Source organism: Anolis sagrei, chromosome 5 (assembly GCF_037176765.1).
Source record: "Anolis sagrei isolate rAnoSag1 chromosome 5, rAnoSag1.mat, whole genome shotgun sequence".
In the NCBI taxonomy this organism is placed as follows: domain Eukaryota; kingdom Metazoa; phylum Chordata; class Lepidosauria; order Squamata; family Dactyloidae; genus Anolis; species Anolis sagrei.
Window position 1 is genome coordinate 57345931 of NC_090025.1, and position 21804 is coordinate 57367734.

Consider the following 21804-nt stretch of genomic DNA (forward strand, 5'->3'; position numbering starts at 1 on the left):
GGCATCCAAGTTCCCTGTGTCTATGCCACAGTTTTCAAGGTTAGATTTAAGCCCATTTTTAAATCTGTTTTCCTCTCCACCAACAATCAATTTTCCATTCTTGAGTTGAGAGTATAGTAACTGTTTTGGGTGATGGTAATCGGGCATTCAGACAATGTGGCCAGTCCAATGGAGTTGATGGTGTAGGTGGCTGTGGAGCCCTATTCTTGATCTGCATGTTCTCCCGCAGTGAGGACATCGGTTTCCAGGTGGAAGGTGGTCCCGATCAGTGTTGGCTTGACGTGCCTTCCTCTTGGCACATTCCTTTTGCTGTCCATTTGTGCCTCTTCAAATTCCACAGCACTGCTGGTTACAGCTGACCTCCAGTTAGAGTGCTCAGGGGCCAGGGCTTCCCAGTTATTTATTTTGGGTACTTCTACCCCGCCCTTCTCAACCCCCTTAGGGGAACCAGGGTAGTTTCCAACCGGTATACGTTTGATGCCTACAATTCAACACAATAAAATACATAGTAACAATAATTATAAACAGTTAAAACATTACATTAATTCAATATAAAGCCAGACTGGTGGCCATCGTTTCACCAAGTCTGTAATTAATAATTTCATTCTGCTTATCATAGTCCGTTTCCAAAGCTTTAGTCGTCATTGTCCATTGTCCTTGTCAGTCTGCCAGATTACCCTGTCCCTCATCCCTACCAATCTCATCTGTGACAAGGGCGTGGCTGAGAGCAGGGCCCCTCCAGAAGATCTTAAATTCCTAGGTGGGACATAGAAGGAGATATGTTCGGACAGGTACACTGGGCCGGTGCCGTATAGGGTTTTATAGGTCAAGACCAGCACTTGTAGACATATAGAGTAGGCCTGGGTAACAACGGAAAATTTTGTTTCTAAAATTGATTCGTTTTTTTGGGGGTTTTTGCGTTTCGTTATTTAAAATAATTACAAAATTTTCCTTTTAAAAAGTTCGATATTTACGAAATTTTGTAAATGTGAAAAAAATTACAAAACATTAACGAATCGATTCGTTAATGGCGGACGCGACCGTGAAATACGCTAAAAAACCTCCAAAAACTTCTGAAGCTTCCCTCTCCCTCTGTTGTTGACTGTTGGTGTGAATTTATAATTTTTTTTCACTAATTAAACAAAAAACTTGCCCCAGACATGCGGAAATAATAACGAAACGACCTCAGAACAATAATGAAACGAATACAATAATGAAATACGAAGCATTTACAAAACGTGTTTAAAAATTCGTTTTTTAAAAAAATTGCTCCAGAATGGTTCGTTATCGTTTTGTAATTAAAAAAATTAACGAATTATTAACGAATTACGAATTAACGAAACGAAACCGCCCAGCCCTAATATAGAGTGCAAGATAGATATTACCTGTAAAGATCACAAAGATGATTGGCAGTCATATAAAAAGTGTCTATAAATGTAGGAGGGTCAGTGAAGATAAGGCCATGGTCAACTTATGGCAGAAATTGACTATGGAGTGATACTGGAGGATCGAGAAAAAAACATATTAATTAAATCCACAAATAAACATACCTGCAAATGTTAAACTAACAAATCTGGTGGGCTGACAGCATTAAATAAATGACACTAAATTTCCATCATCATGCAATCAGTCTCTTCCATCCATGGAAAAGTATGTAGTCACACATCCAGGTTTTTCCCCCTGAATTGATAGCAGAAATCTATTAGGCTCCCTGTATATTTGATTTCAAGGAAGTAGTGGTGTGTGTGTGTGTATTGATACAGGAGAAAGATTGTGGCAAGCTGTTCTAGAGTTATTGTAGTATTTCCACTTGGTTGCATGTTAATTTATCCAGTGCTATTAGTGAATGATAGTAAAGAAACATACTTTTCACTTTCTTAAATAATCCTATTTTCTATTATATCCACTATCTTTCAGCATGTGGTGAAACACTGCAAGAGTCTACAGGCAACTTTTCCTCTCCAGGATTTCCAAATGGCTACCCTTCATACACACATTGCATATGGAGAATTTCAGTGACTCCTGGAGAGAAGGTACTTGGTTAGAATCCCACATGTCAGACTTGTTCTTCCTCGATGTGCAACCCTCCCCATAATATTCACTTTCTTCAAATTATGCTAGCTCCGCTAGAGATATTGTTCAAAATTCTCTAAATAAATACATAACTAAATTCCACACAGAAACTATTTTTCTTCACTGTATTGTCAAAGGTTTTCATGGTCAGAATCACTGGGTTGCTGTGAGTTTTCTGAGCTATATGGCCATGTTCCAGAAACATTCTCTCCTGATGTTTGGTCCACATCTACAACAGGCATCCTCAGAGGTTGTGAGGTCTGTTGGAAAATAGGAAAATGGGCTTATATATCTGGAATGTCTAGTGTGGGACAAAGAAAACTTGTCTGCTTGAGGCAAGTGTGAACGTTGCAATTGACCACCTTAATTAGCACTGAATAGCCTCGCAGCTTCAAAGCCTGGCTGATTCCTGCCTGCAGGAATCCTTTGTTGGGAGGCGTTAGCTGGCCCTGATTGTTTCCTGTCTGGAATTCCCGTTTTTTAGTGTTCCTCTTTATTTACTGTCCTGATTTTAGAGGGTTTTTTTTAATACTGGTAGCCAGAATTTGTTCATTTTCATGGTTTCCTCCTTTCTGTTGAGGTTGTTTACATGCTTGTTGTGGATCTCAATGGCTTTTCTGTGTAGTCTGATATGGTGGTTGTTAGAGTGATCCAGCATTTCTGTGTTCTCAAATAATATGCTATGTCCAGGTTGGTTCATCAGGTGCTCTGCTATGGCTGACTTTTCAGGCTGAATTAGTCTTTAGTGCCTTTCATGCTCTGACTTGTGTTTGGGCAGTGCATTTGGTGGTTTCTATGTACACTTGTCCACATTTGCATGATATATGGTAGACTCCTGCAGAGGTGAAAGGATCCCTCTTGTCCTTTGCTAAATGTAACATTTGTTGGATTTTCTTAGTGGGTCTGTAGATAGTTTGTAGGTTGTGTGTCTTCATCAGCTTCATTGTGGGGTCAGTTGTTCCCTTGATGTATTGCAAGAACGCTTTTCCTCTGGGTGGATCTTTGTCTTACTCTTGTGACTTGTTCTTGGTCTTGCAGCTCTTCTGATATCTGTGGTGGAGTATCTTTTGTTCACGCATTTCCAACTTCTGGTGGCCATAAGGCGGAACCTATCATGATATGTTCTTGGCAAGAGTTGTTCAGATGGCCTATGGTCCAGGCATTAATAAACTAACATTTTGAATAAAAAGATTTCTTCAGAGGAGGTTGCTATTGTATTTGCTTCCTCTGAGGCTAAGAAGATTTAATTTTCCCAAGGTCACCCAATGAGTTTCCTTGGTTGAATTTCCTGGTCTTTTGGAGATTTCTAGCATTCAAAACACCTTCCCATGCTAGCTTTACTTTTGCATATAAAGTTAAAATGTAATAGGCCATTTTAGTCATATTTTTCTATAAAAAAATTGTACCTACTTTACATTTCCCAAATTTTACTAATTATTTTTGTTAAAATAATTGTAAGTGAATGTTGCCTTGAGTTATAACCATATTGCTTTGAATTATTTGTTTTTAAAAATGAGAATGTGAGTTTTCCTGTCTCTGCAATAAAATGTGAGATCCTTTATCCTGAATGAGGCATCACTTGATACTCCTGAATTTGCTTACCAACCCCATTCATTTTCTCAATTGTGCTGACAAACGTTCATTGATTGTTTGCTTCTGGAAACTTGCAGCCATCCTGTCCTTTTGAATTCCTGATCTCACTTGTCTCCAGTTCTTCTTCTGTATTCTGCTGAGTGGCAGAATGGAAGTTGGTTTTTTTTTTGTTTACTTCAATCCAAAATAATATAATGTTCAGCTTTGATTTTGTCATAGGTCTGAAAAATGGCATAGCACTACTGAAGTATTGTCAGACTCTGTATCAAGAATCTGGTTTGCTCGTTTTCATATCACAATGGAAAGAAATGTAAACAAATGAGTGTTTCACTCAATTTGTTTATCTCCTGCATTCTTGGATGACACCCAACTCTACTAGTCCTTCCCACCTAAAACCAAGGACACTGTCCTGACCTTAATTAAACCAGTGTCGGTTATCAGTAATGACTGGATAAGGGCAAACAAATTGAAACTTAATCTAGACAAGACAGAGGTGCTCCTGGTCAGTCGAAAGGCAGATCAGGGAATAATCCAGCCTGTGTTGGATGGGGTTACACTCCCCCTGAAGGTACAGGTTTGCAGATTCAGCATTGAATTTGGAGGCCCTGGTATCTGTGATGGCCAGGAGGGTCTTTGCACAATTGAAACTTGTGTAATAACTGTACCCAGTTAATTTTTAATGAATACAATTGATGTTTGATTTATTATTATTATTATTATTATTATTAACTTTATTTATGTTCCCCTTACCCTCCCCCCCACCCCCTGTGCAGATTCAAGGCAGCTAACAATCCTACACTTAGTCAAGTTTAAAAAGTGCAATACAAAAGTTTAAAAACAAATGTGGTAAAATAGATTAAAATACAATAAATACAATTAAAATAGCCTCTAATACTCACACCCTCCATCCCACCCACACCTCTCCAATTAATTCTATTTTGTATAGAATAATACATTGGTTTATATATTTTTTAGATTTTAAATTGTATTGAAATGCTTTTGTTGTAAGCCACTCTGAGTCTCCTTTGTGGAGAGAAGAAGCTGGTATAAATAAACATAAATAATAATAATAATTCATTCATATTATTCATTGTAATATTTCAAAAATAATTAATTGGCATTTCTCTTTGTACTTTTAAAAAGGAAATGTGTTGCCTTACCAGTTGCTTTTTGCTATATTCCATTACTCTAAATAGTACTTTAGAGTTTATAGGGGAATGGTATGAAAATACTTCTAAAATGCCCTGAAATGTCTGTTAAAGACAACCTTAAGACATAACTAAAAATATTGTTCATGACACCATGCATTAAATTCCTTTTAAATAGCCATTTAATTAGTAACTGGTTACATATAATTATCCTGTTTGTTATTCATTCATTCTAAGTTCTGATTCTTCCCATCATGAAAGTACCTGAATAGTCTGCCATTTTTATGGGATGAAATAGAATTCCAAAAGGAGAGTATTCAGCCCAGTCCTGAAATACATACAGATCATGGACTCTAGCTTTATTTGCAAGGTCTTCTGCTGAAATACAACTCAGCATGTATTTATTTTCCACTACTAAAAGTAAAAAACAGATACCTATTTATTTAATGTCTGTCAGTTGAAATGGTAAAGTATCAAAACATTGTGAAAATCTGCCATGCCAATGAGTTAACTATGCATGCATTCTAAGGTAAAGTGAAATATTTATGTGCCAAATACAATTTACGTAGTTCTGGTGTCATTACCTAAAAATATGTGTCATGAATGGATGCAATCTGTTATGTTCATCATGACTAACAAGATGGAATTTCAGATTCTCATAATTGCTGGAGGGGCTCAGTCAACAAATTAACAGTTCCTTCTTCTGCTTGTGTGTCATCTAAGGACAGTGGGGAGCAATGAGATTTCTCTCCCCCACTTCTCTACCAATACACACACAGAGAGATTATTAATGGCACTATTGAGATGTTGCAATTTCTTAATGTTGAGCATTCTGTGTTACTAATCAGCATGTTAATAAAATACCTTTATTGTAGTCCAGACTCCAAACCCATTCAAATATATCGTATATTAATCTTCTTTGCACTCCAGATTGTTTTAAACTTCACTACGATGGACCTCTATAAGAGCAGTCTCTGTTGGTATGACTACATTGAAGTAAGAGATGGCTACTGGAAGAAATCACCTCTCCTTGGTATGAACATATCAATTGCTATTAATTGCGAACAACTGAAACTTAACATATATATTTGGGGTAGCTTTATTGGTCATGCTACAAAACAGTGGCATGGCCAAGCAGCCAAACTCAAAGGAAAGGTGAGTTCCATGAGGATGACACATAATGTTTTAACTGATACAAAAGCCCTGTTGCTTTAATCTTTTGAATCCTGGTTCTATTGCACCACTATTTATATGATGTTACATCCAAAGACAATGAATGATATTAAAAACAGCATGTATGTATTGCGACAACAAACTGAAATGTTTGACAGATACATTTTGGGTTTTTAAAAACTACACGTTAATGAAGAAGGAAATATGCAGATAAATAAGCAGATGGAGAAACAACAGAAACCAGTATGCAGACATATGTGTGCTAAAACAGCATCACCTAAATAGATGCTCACCTCTGTGTAACTATCTGTCTTTCAAAACTTTACTTAAAAAAGCTTCAAAAATGAGAAGGAACTAACAGGGGTACAATGGAGCCAGAGCTCCCAGGGTCAAAGCCGCAGACTTTTATGTAAGTGCGGACTGTAATATCATGTGTCATTCCTATGGGGACTCTCCTTTTCCACTGAGTTCATCTTAATCCCACAGAAGATGGAAGGGGAATGGATTTTCACAGCAACAACAACTATGAGATCTCCCTATTGTAATCCAAAGTATTTATGGTGCCTTAGGCCCCTTCCATACAGCTGGATAAAATCCCACATTTTCTGTTTTGAACTGGAATATATGGCAGTGTAGACTCAGATAATGCAGTTCAAAGCAGATAGTGTGGGATTTTCTTTCTTGATATTCTGGAGTATATGACTTGTGGAAGGACCCTTAGTTTTACAGTAGTTCTGCTCTTAATGAAGATAGAAATGGAAAGGAATACATCAACACGGCTACCAGCATTTTTTGAGTCTCCTTGGGTGCGTTGCTATACAAAAGAGTCTGCACTTCTAAATTGACCACTACATGCTGCATTTCACCTATAAATATTACAAACATACCTGCTAAAACCCCAAACATGTATGCTTGATTTTATTCAGGCATTGATACTTCCACAGTGAGATGAAATCTGTCTGCTCTATACAGTTAAATGTTTTATTATCAGTCAAACAAGTAAGTTGGAATAACAAACATTTTCATTCTCTGCACTGATCACTGTATGGAAAGGATAGTGCCGGAGGTGCCCATTTAGACAAAAACATGAGCTGGATTAGACCTGATCAAGTGTCCAGACTGTCTTGAATCCCCAGGCGACTCCAGAAGTTTGAAGTATCTCCCGATTTTGTTTAAAGCAGGGCAAAGTTGGTCAAAAGCCAAAAATCCTGAGATACTTACCAAAATGTGCATTGTGGAAACTGCCAGCTGTGCATCCGCTGTGAGTACAAGATGTTGGCCTAAATACAATCCTTACAAAAGCTATCAAAACAAATTATACAGAACACATTACATCCCAAAATGGGAGTGCAATTAAAAATGTAAGAGGGAACATTCTTCATACCCACTACTACTTCCTACTGCTCCTGTCCTCCTATAATCTGGTCTTCAAATGGGAAAAGAAGAAATTGGGGAGGAACTGCTGGAAGTGCTTCAAGCAGGACTTCCAAATACTCCTGAATTCCCAGTGTACTTCAGATATAGTTAGGCTTGAATCTCCCTGTCTCAATCAAGTCTAGTCCAGTCCTGACTCCTTATGCAAAAATTTAATCTTTGAAAGTAAGAGTTCTGAATGCCTTTTCTCATTATTTTTATTCTAGGCAGGTTTTGTGGAGATAAACTCCCAGATGTCCTCACATCAAGTGATAGTAGAATGTGGATTGAATTCCGTGGCAGCAGTAACTGGGTAGGGAAAGGTTTTGCAGCCGTTTATGAAGGTGAGCTGTTCTTAACATCTTGACTGATAACACATACAATTTGAATATGGTAAAGCAAATGTTTAATTATAGCCTGAAGCCAGTATGATAACTTGATTGTATGTGTATTTTTGCAGCAGGTAAGAGTTTCAATAATCAAGGTGGTGGCAGAACCTTTATTTTGAACCCTTGCCTCTCTCACTCTTTTTTGCCTCAGTCCCTCCACCCTCTCCCCATTTTCCACTTCTAGAAGGAAAAATATAGAAGGCATTTAAGCACTGGCTTTTTTCTCACTTAATGCAGTGAATAATATTGCACTTTTAAAATATAAAATCATTCCTGGATAATACCCTGTATATTATTTATCTTTGTGTAGGATGGTGTGTATATGTATATATACCACACACATTCTTTTACAGAAACTCTGTATTTTTCTTTAGTTACTTTGGGCTAGATTTTCAAAGTTTGTTCCTCAAGAGTGGTTCCTTGCCTCCCACCTACCTTGTTCTTTTTGCACAACTCTCATTTATATTAACGTTCTTCATGTGCTCAAATTGCACAGAAGGCTGGACCTTTTCTCAAAGTACAAACTTTTTTTCTAGTTCTTGATAAACATACAAATGGTGGCAGCATACCAAGTTCTGCATGCGCCGGGCTTCCTTTCCTATGAGAAGGGAATGTTCCATGCGAAGTGCAGATATTTCCCATTGTGTGCGCCAAGCGTTTCCCTCTTGTAGAAGACAAAGGGAAGTCCCTGCATGAGCAGGTCTTGGTCCAGACACTGGAGCTTTTGGGTCATGTCCTGTGGCTGCAATCCAGCCCATAGTTTATATAAACTGATTGCAAGATTGATTGCAGTCAGTTTTAAATTCTAAATGATGTCGGGTGGAATAGGAGAGTCAGTAACCAGACATTTTGATAACTTTGCATATATTGTATGCATTTGTTATGCATCCCATTGTCTTCTGTCACAAGTAGATGAAAGTCCTTCCCTCCAGCTCCCAAGAAGAAAAACATAAACATTGAAAATGTACTTAAATTCACTCTTAATGTACTCTTCAGCAATTTGTGGAGGTGAAATACACAAAAATGAAGGACAGATTCAATCTCCTAATTATCCTGATGACTACAGACCAATGAAGGAATGTGTGTGGAAAATAACAGTGTCAGAGAACTACAATGTCGGATTAACCTTTCAGGCATTTGAGGTAAAGCCTTTTAACTGATCTGAGCAAACCATCTAGTGGATAAATGACAGTGACATTTAAGGGAATCCTCATTAAGCCAATGAAGAAACAAAGCATCCTCTATATACCACAACCCCTACAGTTAATATTTTCTTTCACTGCAACTTTTCCCATTGCATAAATTTCAAGAAGATTAAAGGGGTTTTATGTTATCTGTGTTATTTGAATTGGAATGCTTTTAAAACTGACAATAGTTTCTTTTGACAAATGACTAATCCTGTTCCACAAGGCTGCTCTAGGAATCTATGAAATAATAGGGCAATTATTTCTTTTCTAAATCTATTTACTCTTTTAAAAAAGAAAACACAACTATTTCTTGTTATATTTAGAAATATTTAGAAATGCCAGAGTTTTATCATTAGTTTTTTTTTTTAGCAGCCAAACTTACACACTGCATACAGGTTGAATATCCTTTATCCAAAATGACCGAGATCAGAACCATTTGGGATTTTGGATTGTTTCACATTTTTTAATACTTGCACTTTCATATATGTATATACTGAATTCTCTTGGAGATGGAACCTAAGTCTAAGCACATATCATGTATACCCTACACATAGCCAGGAGGTAATTTTATACAATAGGTTTTTTTTAATTTTTTGAGGAAGAAATTAAGTTTGTGCACACTGAATAACCAAAAAGCAAAGGTGTCACTATCTCACAGCCACCTATGAGCACAGTTCTGGATTTTAGAGTATTTTAGTTTACAGAATTGCTGATAAGGGATGCTCAAGCTGTAATAACTATCTTTATTCTGATCCTTTCATAATGACATACATTGTTGTATGCAGTGGATCCCACTGAATTGTTCTTTTAAATTCAGTTCTAACCTAATGCTGGTTTTAGTTAGAATTTTTAAATGCCCATGGTTGCATATCTCCATGGCTGCAAAACATGTACTCATGTCCATATTTCTTATTTCCAGCACATAGAGCCACGGTGGCACAATGGATTAAACTCTTGTACTGGCTGAATTGCTGACCTGAAGGTCAGCAGTTCGAATCAGCGAGATGGGAGTGAGCTCCCATTTGTCAGCTCCAGCTTCCCATGCGAAGGCATAAGAGAAACCTCCCACAAGATGGTAACACATCCGGGTGTCCTCTGGGCATCGTCTCTGCAGATGGCCAATTCTTTTACACCAGAGGCGGCTCACAGTTTCTCAAGTCGCTTTTGACACGATAAAAAAAACTTCCAGCAAAATATTCATTTTGTTTTACACATTCATTTCATTTGTTCACATATGTTTCTTCAACATTGCATATGCTTTTTCATTGAAAAAATCCTGTTCAACCTATGCTTAGAAATTCTAAAAGGTGGGCAATCCCATGTATATAACTAGAGCCCAGTAATGGACTTAATGAAAAGAATATTTTGCTCAAAGGGAAAAACACTTGTTAGAACCTCAGTGAAACACCATTCTGTATTTACAGATTGAGAGACATGACAACTGTGCCTATGATTATTTAGAGGTTCGAGATGGAACCAGTGAAAGCAGTCCTTTGATTGGCCATTTTTGTGGCTATGATAAACCTGAAGACATAAGATCTACCTCTAACACCCTGTGGATGAAATTTGTTTCTGATGGAACAGTCAACAAAGCAGGGTTCGCTGCTAACTTTTTTAAAGGTAAGAGTTTGGGAAAGTGAGAAGCATTTTGTTCAGATGATGTGTTTTTTTCTGCAACATTTGGTGTATTTTGCATTAAAAAGTTTTCTCCAAAGAAACGTGAAGTTGAAAAATAAATAAATATTAAAATTGGCTAAAAAACTCACATAAATGACATGATGCATTGAGACCCTCTTTTGTATCAAAGATGAAAATATTTTTTTCTGAATATTTTTCCATGTGTTACGCACTTATGGTAAACACTCTTATCTGCCTAGGTTGGGACTAACATAAGTTTCTCAGCTGATTTCATATATTTATTTCAGGTATTGCTATACTCCAGAGTGAACTATTTACCTTCTCCTGCCCAGATAAAGATGCTCTAAGATACTGAAGCCATTCCTGCTTCTGTTGATATTGATGGATTCTAGAACATCATGAAAGTATCAATCTAGCCACTCAGAGGGAGAATTACTCCCTTCAATACCACTGTTTAGATGAGCCACTCATAAACAATATTTTAATGTAGTCTGGATTGAGTTTAGTTCCTTAATCTTCATCCAGGACCTTCTGAACATTCCGAAAGTAAGATTGGATGGCATCTGCATATCAGTGACAGCACAATTTGAGTTATTATTTTCAATTGGCTTCTTATGAAATTCCTGAACAGCATGTAGTATAAAATATAATCTGAGTTACTATATGAAACATCTTGTGTGATTGATGAGATACTGAAGCAGCAATGTATTTCCCAAATACATAATCAATAATAACATACATTTATTCATTTAAATTTTATTGAGTAATTAGAAATATCAATGTTCTTAAAGAGGCTTGGCTTACATTCTTCTCACACATATATCTGGCTGTACTGTGTTTGAAAGATGACATAAAATCAAAAAGTATAGAGATGTATTTAAGTGGGATACTTAAGTTCATGGAAGGTGTTCTGATACACTAGAGGCCTCTGTCTAGTAGAGTTGGAGTAAAACAATCTGTAGATTGTTTTATATCCCATATATCCCAGTTTAGAGCAGATAATGTGGGATTTTATTCAGCTGTTTGGAAGGGGCCTCCCATGCTGTTCCGCCACCTCCAGAGTAGATGAATAAAGATAGCTGGAATAAAGATTAGCTGACTTTTATTTTACTTCATCATTGACAAAAAAATCATTATACTTGAGATAAGATCTAAAGGCCTGAAGCAAGTAAACTCCACCTCTTTCCTTTTATGGAAAGCTCAAAGAGACTTGCACCAGCAGGGAGATACCAAGTGGACATTTTTCATGTTGGTAGAAATCTTATTGAGTCACAACAGCTTTAGGATAAAAGTTAATGTACAATAAATGTATATAGATGAAGAGACATTCAACATTGTGTTATTAGTCCAGTAAGAACATTACAAGAAGAACTAGAAATAAAGCTAATCCAAGTCTATTCAACACATTTTTCCCCTATATATTACTTTTCTGTCCTGTTAACTCGAGCACAAGTAGGCTTTAAATCACTCATTTATGATAGGGGGCAACATTAGCATCCCAACAAAACAAATATTAAAAAATCCCATAAACTGTAATTGAATTATTGCTAAATTTTACATAGCATTGTGGTAATAATACTGTATTCTGCCTCCCCTCTCTTTCTGATGCATCTTATTCCCTTTAATGTGAATAGAATGAAAATATTTGAAGAGTCAGTTTATCTATGTTTAAATGTGAACTCAGGATAACATATAATTCGTTCTTTTGGAGCTAAAACGCCCTTTGAGTGACCCTCTTTCATTTTCATTCTTTGTTAATATTTTATAAATTCCTGCAGGCTAAAATATTACATATTTGCAAGAAAATTCCTCAGGTATGGTTTGCCCTTTTGCAAATATATATCTGCAAGAACTGCATAGAATATCTTTGCAGATCACTCTTTTGTTTCTCTCCTCATTTAGGCATTATAGTAGGTTATATATGGAAAACCCATGATTATTTTCAGTAGGCAATTAGGCTTTCTTCAACCAAGGGTGTGCGGAAAAGGAAAAGTTAAACAAATCAATATAATAATAAAACTTTATTTATTTCAATGAATTTTAAAGAAATATATATATGTAATATTTTTTACAGTCCAGTGATAAATGTGTGATAGTTTTAACTTAATGAACTGTTATTTTTCCATTTCTTCACAGAGGAAGATGAATGTGCCAAACCTGACAACGGTGGATGTGAGCAACGGTGTGTTAATACATTGGGTAGCTACCAATGTGCATGCGATCCAGGATATGAACTTGGCCCCGATAAGAAGAGCTGTGAAGGTGCAGCTATATTTTCTATGTGATTGAGATTGTATAATTTTACTGCATGAGCTATGTACACAGGCACAGATTTAGGAGTTTGATATAAATATTATTGTTATATGTATGACTGACTTATATGGTTTCAAAATGTTGTGAGCAGCTTTGGGTCCCATTTAGGAAGAAAAGTGGGATACAAGTAAAGATATTATTATTATTATTATTATTATTATTATTATTATTATTTTCCTTCATTAGTTTCCCAAGACGATGCTGAGATGGATATTATGCGTGTGTAATTAAAAATACATAACAAACCCCATTCATGTAGTTTTTGCTCAAGAGTCAATGAATGATGTTAGCAGTTGCATCATGCAAGTCTGCCTTCACAGCTTACTTACCATTTACTGGCTCAACCTTTTTATTTTGTATAAATTGAAGTTGGGCTGGGAAAAAAACAAAGTATGAAAGGAAGTTTTTAAAATACTCAAATGGGATTTGAGGAACTAGAAAAGTCTGTTCGAGAAGGAGGAGGAGGAAAGGGAGGAAGATTTGTCATGCTGACACACTTTTAATGGCTTCATCCTGTCTCTCCTCCACAAGCTAATCTGAAGTTTTCCCAACAAGGGCCCTTACACACAGCCATATAACCCAGAATATTAAGGCAGATAATCCATAATATCTGCTTCCACATGGGGTATCTGAGTCCATACTGTCATATAATCCATTTCAATGAGGATTTTATACAACTGTGTGGAAGGGGTCGTAGAGAGCAGAGTTCAGGGCAGCACTAATGTCCTCAGTCTGTTTCCTGATCCTCCATTCCCTCTTGGGAGTTGGGAATTCAGAGAACTGGGTTCCTCCCATCATTCATCACAAAATTGCTCCACAATTTACCTTGCTTTTCCTAAAAAGGGGGGGGGGATGATAGAGGGATCTTGGACGTAGAACAGATTTACTTAAAATGTCCTGAGTGTTGTACGGAGGCAAGCTCAGGGTTTGCTTAAGCATCTCACCACATGCAGAAGATATATTCTAGGATGCAGTTTTGAACTCATTGTGAAGTCTGATTGGCCCCGAATTTGACTGTCTGATCCATATTATTATTTAAATTACATTATTTGAAAGGTGGATTTGTGGTTCAATCTAATACTGTGCATGCATCAAATTGAAGCTATATAAATCTCTTAATTTTTCTTTCCTTTTAGCTGCTTGTGGAGGACTTTTGACAAAGTTGAATGGGACTATAACAACCCCAGGGTGGCCCAAAGAATATCCTCCTAATAAAAACTGTGTGTGGCAAGTGGTTGCTCCTACCCAGTATAGAATATCAGTGAAGTTCGAATTTTTTGAATTGGAAGGAAATGAGGTAAGTTATTGTGAACATATATACTGATGCTAAAAACTAGAATGCTGTTAACACCTTTAAGATTAACAAGTTTATTTTATCATGGAATTTCATGGGTTATACGCACTATATATGCATTTTGGATTATATTGTATGTATCTAAGGAAGTGGGTTTTATTACATGAAAGCTCAAATAATTCTGTCAGCCTGAAATAGGTCACTGTTGGTTGTTTTGCTGGTTCAGACTAAGGTAACTACAGGCAGTCCCTGAGTTACAAATATCTGACTTACAAAAGACTCAGAGTTACAAATAGAGTTGATACAACAGGAAGTGAAAAAAATCTACCGCTCAACAGGGAAATTCACTCTTGTAAGAGTGGCAAAAAGGTGTCTCCACTGAAGCTTTGTCATGAATCCTTGTTTCCACAACAAGCATTTTTTTTTTCAAAACCCAATTACCACAAGGACAGAAAGTTAGGTGAACTCTCCTGAGCAGGAGTACAGAAAGTTTTTTTAAAAAAAACACCACAGGGATGTTAACCCTTCCCTATGCTATTCAAAGCATGTGTGTGTGTGCATGTGTATATATGTGTGTGTGTATACACATGTATATATGTGGATGGAGTTACACTTAAGAATGTACCTGTTCTGACTTAACGAACAAAGTCAACTTAAGAACAAAACTACAAAACATATCTCGTTAGTAACTTGGGGCTTCCTGTACCACTTCAAAAGGTCAATATCAGAAGAATTATTCAAATCCTAAACAGAAAATATAATCAAAAATATTGTTTATTTCTTTGGTGCTCTCTTCTGACTCATGCTTTGTGCTTCTGCAGAGCCTCTCAGAAACATTTAGAGCTGAGTAAAAAAAAAGTTTAGCCAGGAGCTCTGTCCCTTACCCTGTATGTATGTCCAGGTAGGAGCCCATGTGGATTTTGGCTACAAATACTAACATGGACTAGTGATTATATTTTAATAGCCTTCACCAACTAATCAGGACTTTGATTCAGGTGGTAGAGACTTGTCTTCAATACAATCTTCTTTGCTATCACTTCAGACTTTTTCTTACTTATCTGATGGACTAATAGAGGAATAAGATTCCACTAACCCCATGTAAATATGCTTAGTCATAGGCATTCTTTATGTAGCATAGTCTTTGTAACTAGAGAGTAAAGCTTTACTAATAGAGCAGCAGACACAGTAACAGTATTCAGGAAGGCTGGCAACCCCACCTGTGTGGGATAAGGGTGGTGTTCAATCCTCAGATGTTTTACACTGCTCTATAATTTCTGAGAGACACTATGGAAGCACAAAGCAATATATTAGATGTGTCACCACAGATGACTGCTTAAAGTAATAGATTAATAGAGTTGGAAGAGACCACATAGGCCATTCAGTCCAACCCCCTGCCATGCAGGAAAAGCACAATCACAGTATGTCTGACAGATAGCCATCCAGCCTCTGCTTGATGAACCAGAAAAAGAATTACAAGTAAGTGAACTATTTGTGTGAAAAGTGAAAAAAATGTCCCGACAAATTATTTGGAGTTGCTTCTGGATTACTTCAAAACATTTGCAATATGTAGGTTTAATATATGAACTCCAAGTTATAACTTAAGTTTTTAGAAATGCATACTTGTAAAAATGACATCAAATCACATGAAAAATATGAAATAAAAGGTACAGGGCAATGATTTTGAAATATGGTTAAATCCATTTATTAAAATGGGGGAAACTAACTACAGTTGAACCAAAAAGAAAAGAAAACACACACACAGAGCTTTCTTTCTGGTTTTAAGATATATAAAAACATTTTTTGTAACCTTACCTACCTTCATAGTGAATCCTTGTTGAAGGCATTTACAAGTTTATACTTCCAGAGTATTCCATCTGCATAATTTCATGTCATGTTTTATACGTACAGTCCCTGGGAAGCGGTGTCTGAACTTAAAGATGTCTTATGAAAGTTATTAAACATTTACACTGTCCTTGTTATAGTTACATAAGTAGTAAATTCTTCCAACAGATCATTGTAAGGTCCAAGGTTGAATGGATCAACTACTTTTTGGCAGATGTTTTCCTTTAGGTTACTTATCAAGTAAAACATGCAAAGGCATTTGTTTTCCTTTCGTGAGGGCTGTTCTGTATTGTAAAAGAAATACAAGGTAAATGTCTTCTGTGCTTTACTTTAGTTAGCTTTATAAGCAAAGCAAGCGTCTGGGCGCTCAACCGAGAGAAATGTGCAAAACTTTAAAAGTTGAGAAGTTGCAGAATCAGAAAACAGAAGTAGCAGGTTTCTTTAACTTGGTCAAGTGGGGACTTTTGATATGTATTTTCAGATATTTGAATGCCTTACGAAAGAAAATCAATTCATATACTTTATTTATATAGCGCTTTTCTCAGCCCTCAGGCGACTCAAAGCGGTGAATGTTATAGTAGAGACAGGTGAATACAACACATAATTTATTGTAGTTGTTGGATATTACTAGATTCCACAGCAGTTTGTCCTCGAACTATTCTGAGACTATACCTAAAAAGAGCCTGGACAAAGTAGTCACTATCATGGCAAAGGCCATCTGCAATAATTTAGTTTATTCTTGCACAATCCACTATATTCTGATTCATTCTAACAGTTTGTTCTGATTTGCACATGTTTTGAGCTCTAATATTTATTGTTCATTCATACATTAATTACATTTGTATTTATGAGTGCAAGTTAGGGTTGGACTCTGCACAAATAACAATCCTTGTCCCTGATATTGCAAGAAAATAGCAAATAAGGGGGAAAAGCAAGGTGTGACAGTAGACAGATAGCTAATTGTATTTAGCGATGCAGTTGTCAGGAGAAATATCAACAGTTTACAAAAAGCAACTTGGAAGTATATTTCTTAGGTAAGATTTGTGAAGATGGCATTTATGGCAGAAGGATTACTTGCCCTATATGCTTATATATAAGTCAGAAATTTTCGTAAAAAAATAAACCCCCAAAACTTGGGTTGACTTATTGATGGGTTGATGTGAGTACTGTATCTTAACTCTTAAGAAAAAAGGAATCATTTTATCTGAATACAGTGGTGAAAAGCAAAAGCCTAGTCTATTCCTGAAATAGAAATGGTCTCAGCTGTTTTTGGCCTTTTTTGATGTCTGGGTGAGAAAATCCATGGCTTTCAAGTTATTCTGTTCCTCCAGTATATTTATACGTCTGCTTTTTTCTGGAAAATGAATGAACTGTATTGTACAGTTCAAATTGAAATAAAAGAAATTCTTCCCTTGAGCTGTTTTTGGTCTGTCACTCATATTATGAGCAGAGCAACTTATATGGAAAACCCAACCACCACAATCTACTTAAATCAGTCATTTCATCTCTGGGATGTTCAAGAATGGAGATTCTAGCTTACATTTGTAATTGCAAGTTGCTTAAGAAGTTTGACGTCCAGACATGGAAGAAAGACTTTGGATCTAGCATGTTGTTTAAAGTAATATTTATTTATTTATTTACCCTATTTATGCCCCGCCTTACTCTACTCCAAAGGGGACTCAAGGCAGCTTACATATAGGCAATTATTCAATTCCTTAAAACACATACAATTCCAATAATATTAAAATTAAAATTAATACATATTAAGCAGTTAGAAACATTACATTTCATATTATTTATATTTCAGTTCATTTTTTAAAAAGAAGTATTAGTGACAATTAAGGTATATCCAGGGAAAGAAAACTGAATAATCCCAAAAAGATGGCAGACTATAATTAATCACAGATTTCTTAGGCTTTGAGTAGTTGATTTAAAAGAAAAAAGGAACACCTAAATGCTAATCTCCATCACAGGTTTAGAGCTCACGTTTTCATCATTGCTTTTTGAATATTAGTATTTTTAAACATAGAATTTCAGGTATTATGGAAGCAAAGGTATTAATGCTCTGTAAAAGCCCAGCAAAAATATTTAACCTAACATTTCATAAAGCAGAATTAAAATGATTCATAAGTGGGCACATTTGGGTGAATGTATTAAAAGTTAATATTACTCATGACTTATATAATTATTACGTACTTTGCGGTTATAAATTACTGAACCAAAAGGACCGCATTAATTATTGAAGTTATGTTCTATTTTAAAACTGCTGTCAGTAAAATATATTCCTCTGTCAATATAAAGGTTACAATGTCTTTTCTTTTAAGTAAATTTTTAATCTATTTGAATTTACATTAGACGTTCATGTACTACATTTATGAGAAAAAGTTTTCAAACTACTTCAAGTTATCTAAAAAATAACTCATGCAAAACCATAAAATAAAGAATTCATGCAACAATCTTCTTATGACATTATTTCTGCCTTTAAAAAGCAGAGTTTGTCTTTAGCTGTAAACCATATGGCTGTTCCAGGTATCAAGAAAACTTAATTCTTCTTATTTAGGCAAATTCAGAAGAGAGTTTCATCCATATCTCAGGGTACATACATATCACTTGATGCTTTGGAGCGATGTAACTTGTAATTGGACTTTTTGCTAAGGAGCCTTAATAAATGTAAAACTGTATCACCTACAACCCAGTCCATCACTATAACTAGTGCCATAATACTTTGAGAAGCATCCCACTTCTCTATTGTGGTTGTTTAGTTCTTTTGTATCTCTTTATGTTATGTATGTGCTGTTTGTTATAGCTGTGGGTAGTTGGCATGGGTCCTAGATCCAGGATATGGGCTAGCAGTGTCCTCTAGGCATTGGTAAATGATGGGTGGACTCCTAATGGGACAGATCCTGTTTTGGTCAGTGCAGACTCTATTTTGTACCCTCTGGTGGGGGGCTGACCATGCCAGGGGGCAGTGGCTCATGGATTCTTTCTTTTTATCTCATGGGTTATGACAGTAGGCTGGGATCTCAGCACATCAGTCTACAGGTAGTTTGGTCAGTGCTGCATCCAGGGCTCATGTGAATGGACCAACCTTATTTGTCAGTTGTAATAATACATTTGCGGCCCACTTCTTTTCCTACTATTTCTGTGGTTTTATTTCTCATGCATTGTACCTTGGATACACTGTATGTTCAAAATATTAGTTTTTCTACGGGAAAATGTTTATTTTTCTGCCCAATTTTTTTTGTCCAAACAACTTTTTAAAGAAAATAATCAAATATTATATGGGGAAAACTCTTTAGACATTGTCAGAACTCTCATAATTCTACCCACAAGGGCAAAAATGTTTGAAATTATTCATTTATGAATGCAAGAATGCATAAATTGCATTTCTAGTGTCAGCATAATAAAACTGGGTTTCTAGTCATAAACTCTTTGTACATTGCATTCAAGTAAAGGTCAGATATGTTTGGGGTACATGCATCGCATGTTGCACCCACACCCCTGTGCACAGCGTTACCTTGTTTGCAAGGTGGCAAATGTCTGCCTACTTTCAGTCTGGCTAACATTCAATTCAACTTCTCCAGACACATGAGAATTTTGATCTCTTCTTCACATTAAGCTCTTTCCCAAGGAGAGTTATGGTCCAACTTACCTGCCTGAAGGTATCTCCCTTTATGAGCCAACTAGAGCTTTAAGATCTGCTGGGGAGGCCCTGCTCTTGATCCTACTACCTTTGCAAGTGCAATTGGTCGGGACAAGAGACAGGGTGGCCCCTCAGTTGTGGAACTCCATCCCCAGTGACATCAGGCTAGCCCCATCTCTCCTGGGTTTCAGGAAAAAGCTAAAGACCTGGCTTTTCACACAGGCATTCAGAGAGTAGGATAATATGGAATTCAACATGGAACATTAACACTGGGCACTTTGTATGTTTAATTACTCATATGTTTTAATTGTTTTATAGCTTGGTAAGGTATGTTTGATTGTTATGTCTGTGATGCGGCATTTAATTTTTTCCAGAACTTGTAAACCACCTTGAGTCCCCTTCAGGATGAAAAAGACAGAATCTAAATAAAGTAATTAATTAATACACACATTTTGTGATTTATCCAAAAGCAAATATGCAATTTTGAAAGAAAAGAAAAAAATAAGTGAGACTTATGTTTATATTATATTTCTTATTAATCCAGTTAAAGCAACAAAATGAAGCAGGGAAAGTATACACATTCAAACTGCAAATTAAAACAATACAATTACAGATAAATCAACAAAATGCCTGCATTTATCCCATCCTTTCTGTCAAGACTAATGCTAGTTCTTTCATTTCTCAGGTGTGCAAATATGATTATGTCGAAATCCGTAGTGGCCTTTCTTCTGATTCCAAACTGCATGGCAAATTTTGTGGTACAGAAGTGCCTGAAGTTATTACATCACAATTGAACAACATGAGAATCGAATTCAGATCGGATAATACAGTTTCAAAAAAAGGTTTCAAGGCTCACTTTTTCTCAGGTATTGATATTTATTTTTCATTGTTGGTCCTGTCTTTTATCCAAGGAAAGTTTTCGCTTACAGTTCTTGCTTCTTGGTGCTGAAGATGAATGTCCCTTCCCTTGCTGTGATCAATTTCAATTTTTAACCTAATTAGATGAGTCAATTTTAATTTTAAGACTAAGACAACAGGGTAATAATGAAGAGGAAGATGCACAGCTTAAGATGTTGAACACTTCATTTATCTGGCTATTTTCGTGAAGGGGTGTGTTTACACATTTTTAAAGACTTCTTTTGAAAGACCTCCACTTTCAGATCACAGTGAAGATAAACACAAAAGCACAGCAGTGGGGAAACTACAAAGATAGAGCCCTGTTCTCAGCCAGACTGTTCCTACCTGAATAGAAAGGCCTTTGCTTGCCAGACAAACACAATAGTCAGATTGCTATTCTAGTCTCCTTGGAAAGAAGTTTTAAAGCCTGGGATCAACCATGGAGAAGACCGTCTCATGTTCTCACCAAGTATGTTTGTACGGCTTGCAAGAAGAAAAGAAGATTTTGCCATGTCAACCCTGTGGCAAAATACAGTATTTTAGATAACCTGGACTTCAAACATGATTTTTGTATTTCTTTGTAATGTACCAATTTAGGCTTCCATTATCAAGACATAAAAGCAAACTAGATGTTTGTAACTACTTATTTAAACATATATGTCTTATAAACCCAGTAATTAAATTAAATTTATACACAGGCGTTACATGAATACATTACTAAATTCTGCATTTCTTTCTGAAATATTGTGATATCCGATATATCATATGATTATAGAAGAAAGACATGTGGTAGCTTCCACATATAGTGTAAATGTTTGGTGGATTTGTTATTATTTTTTGATGCACTGGATATCCAAATGATGAAATTGAAAAGAAAATGCTTTAATTTGATTTTTAAATGTTTATGCATTGAAATATATGCAGTCTTTTAGGTTACACTAATTAGAAAACAATAAAACCCATAGCCCTGAAGTGATAGGATTTATATAAATGTTGACTTAATTTTAATTGATTCAGCAGTTGATTGGGACTACAATTGGATTTAGGCCAGTGCAATCTAGATCTAGATCTAATCATGTCTTCTAAATAGCTTTCTTTTTAAACTGCCATTGTTAGTAGAAATGGGATTGTATTTAGCATTAGGCTTGAACTCTAAGCAGACTTACTAGGAATTAAGCCTCCATACAACACTGTGAGATTT

General features: G+C 36.1%; 1 protein-coding gene across 3 annotated transcripts in view; it reads left to right on the forward strand.

The window, feature by feature from the left end:
* Window positions 1-21804, forward strand: part of TLL1 (tolloid like 1) — a 143075-nt gene that overhangs the window by 105672 nt on the left and 15599 nt on the right. For all 3 annotated transcript variants that reach the window (XR_009631630.2, XM_067468712.1, XM_060778743.2), the window contains exons 10-17: window positions 1918-2033; window positions 5745-5847; window positions 7628-7744; window positions 8786-8931; window positions 10401-10596; window positions 12751-12876; window positions 14064-14224; window positions 20392-20572. Coding sequence is in view for 2 of the 3 variants with exons in the window: in XM_067468712.1 (XP_067324813.1) it covers window positions 1918-2033; window positions 5745-5847; window positions 7628-7744; window positions 8786-8931; window positions 10401-10596; window positions 12751-12876; window positions 14064-14224; window positions 20392-20572 (1146 nt within the window). In the remaining variant the exon portion in view is untranslated. The remainder of the gene's footprint in view (window positions 1-1917; window positions 2034-5744; window positions 5848-7627; window positions 7745-8785; window positions 8932-10400; window positions 10597-12750; window positions 12877-14063; window positions 14225-20391; window positions 20573-21804) is intronic.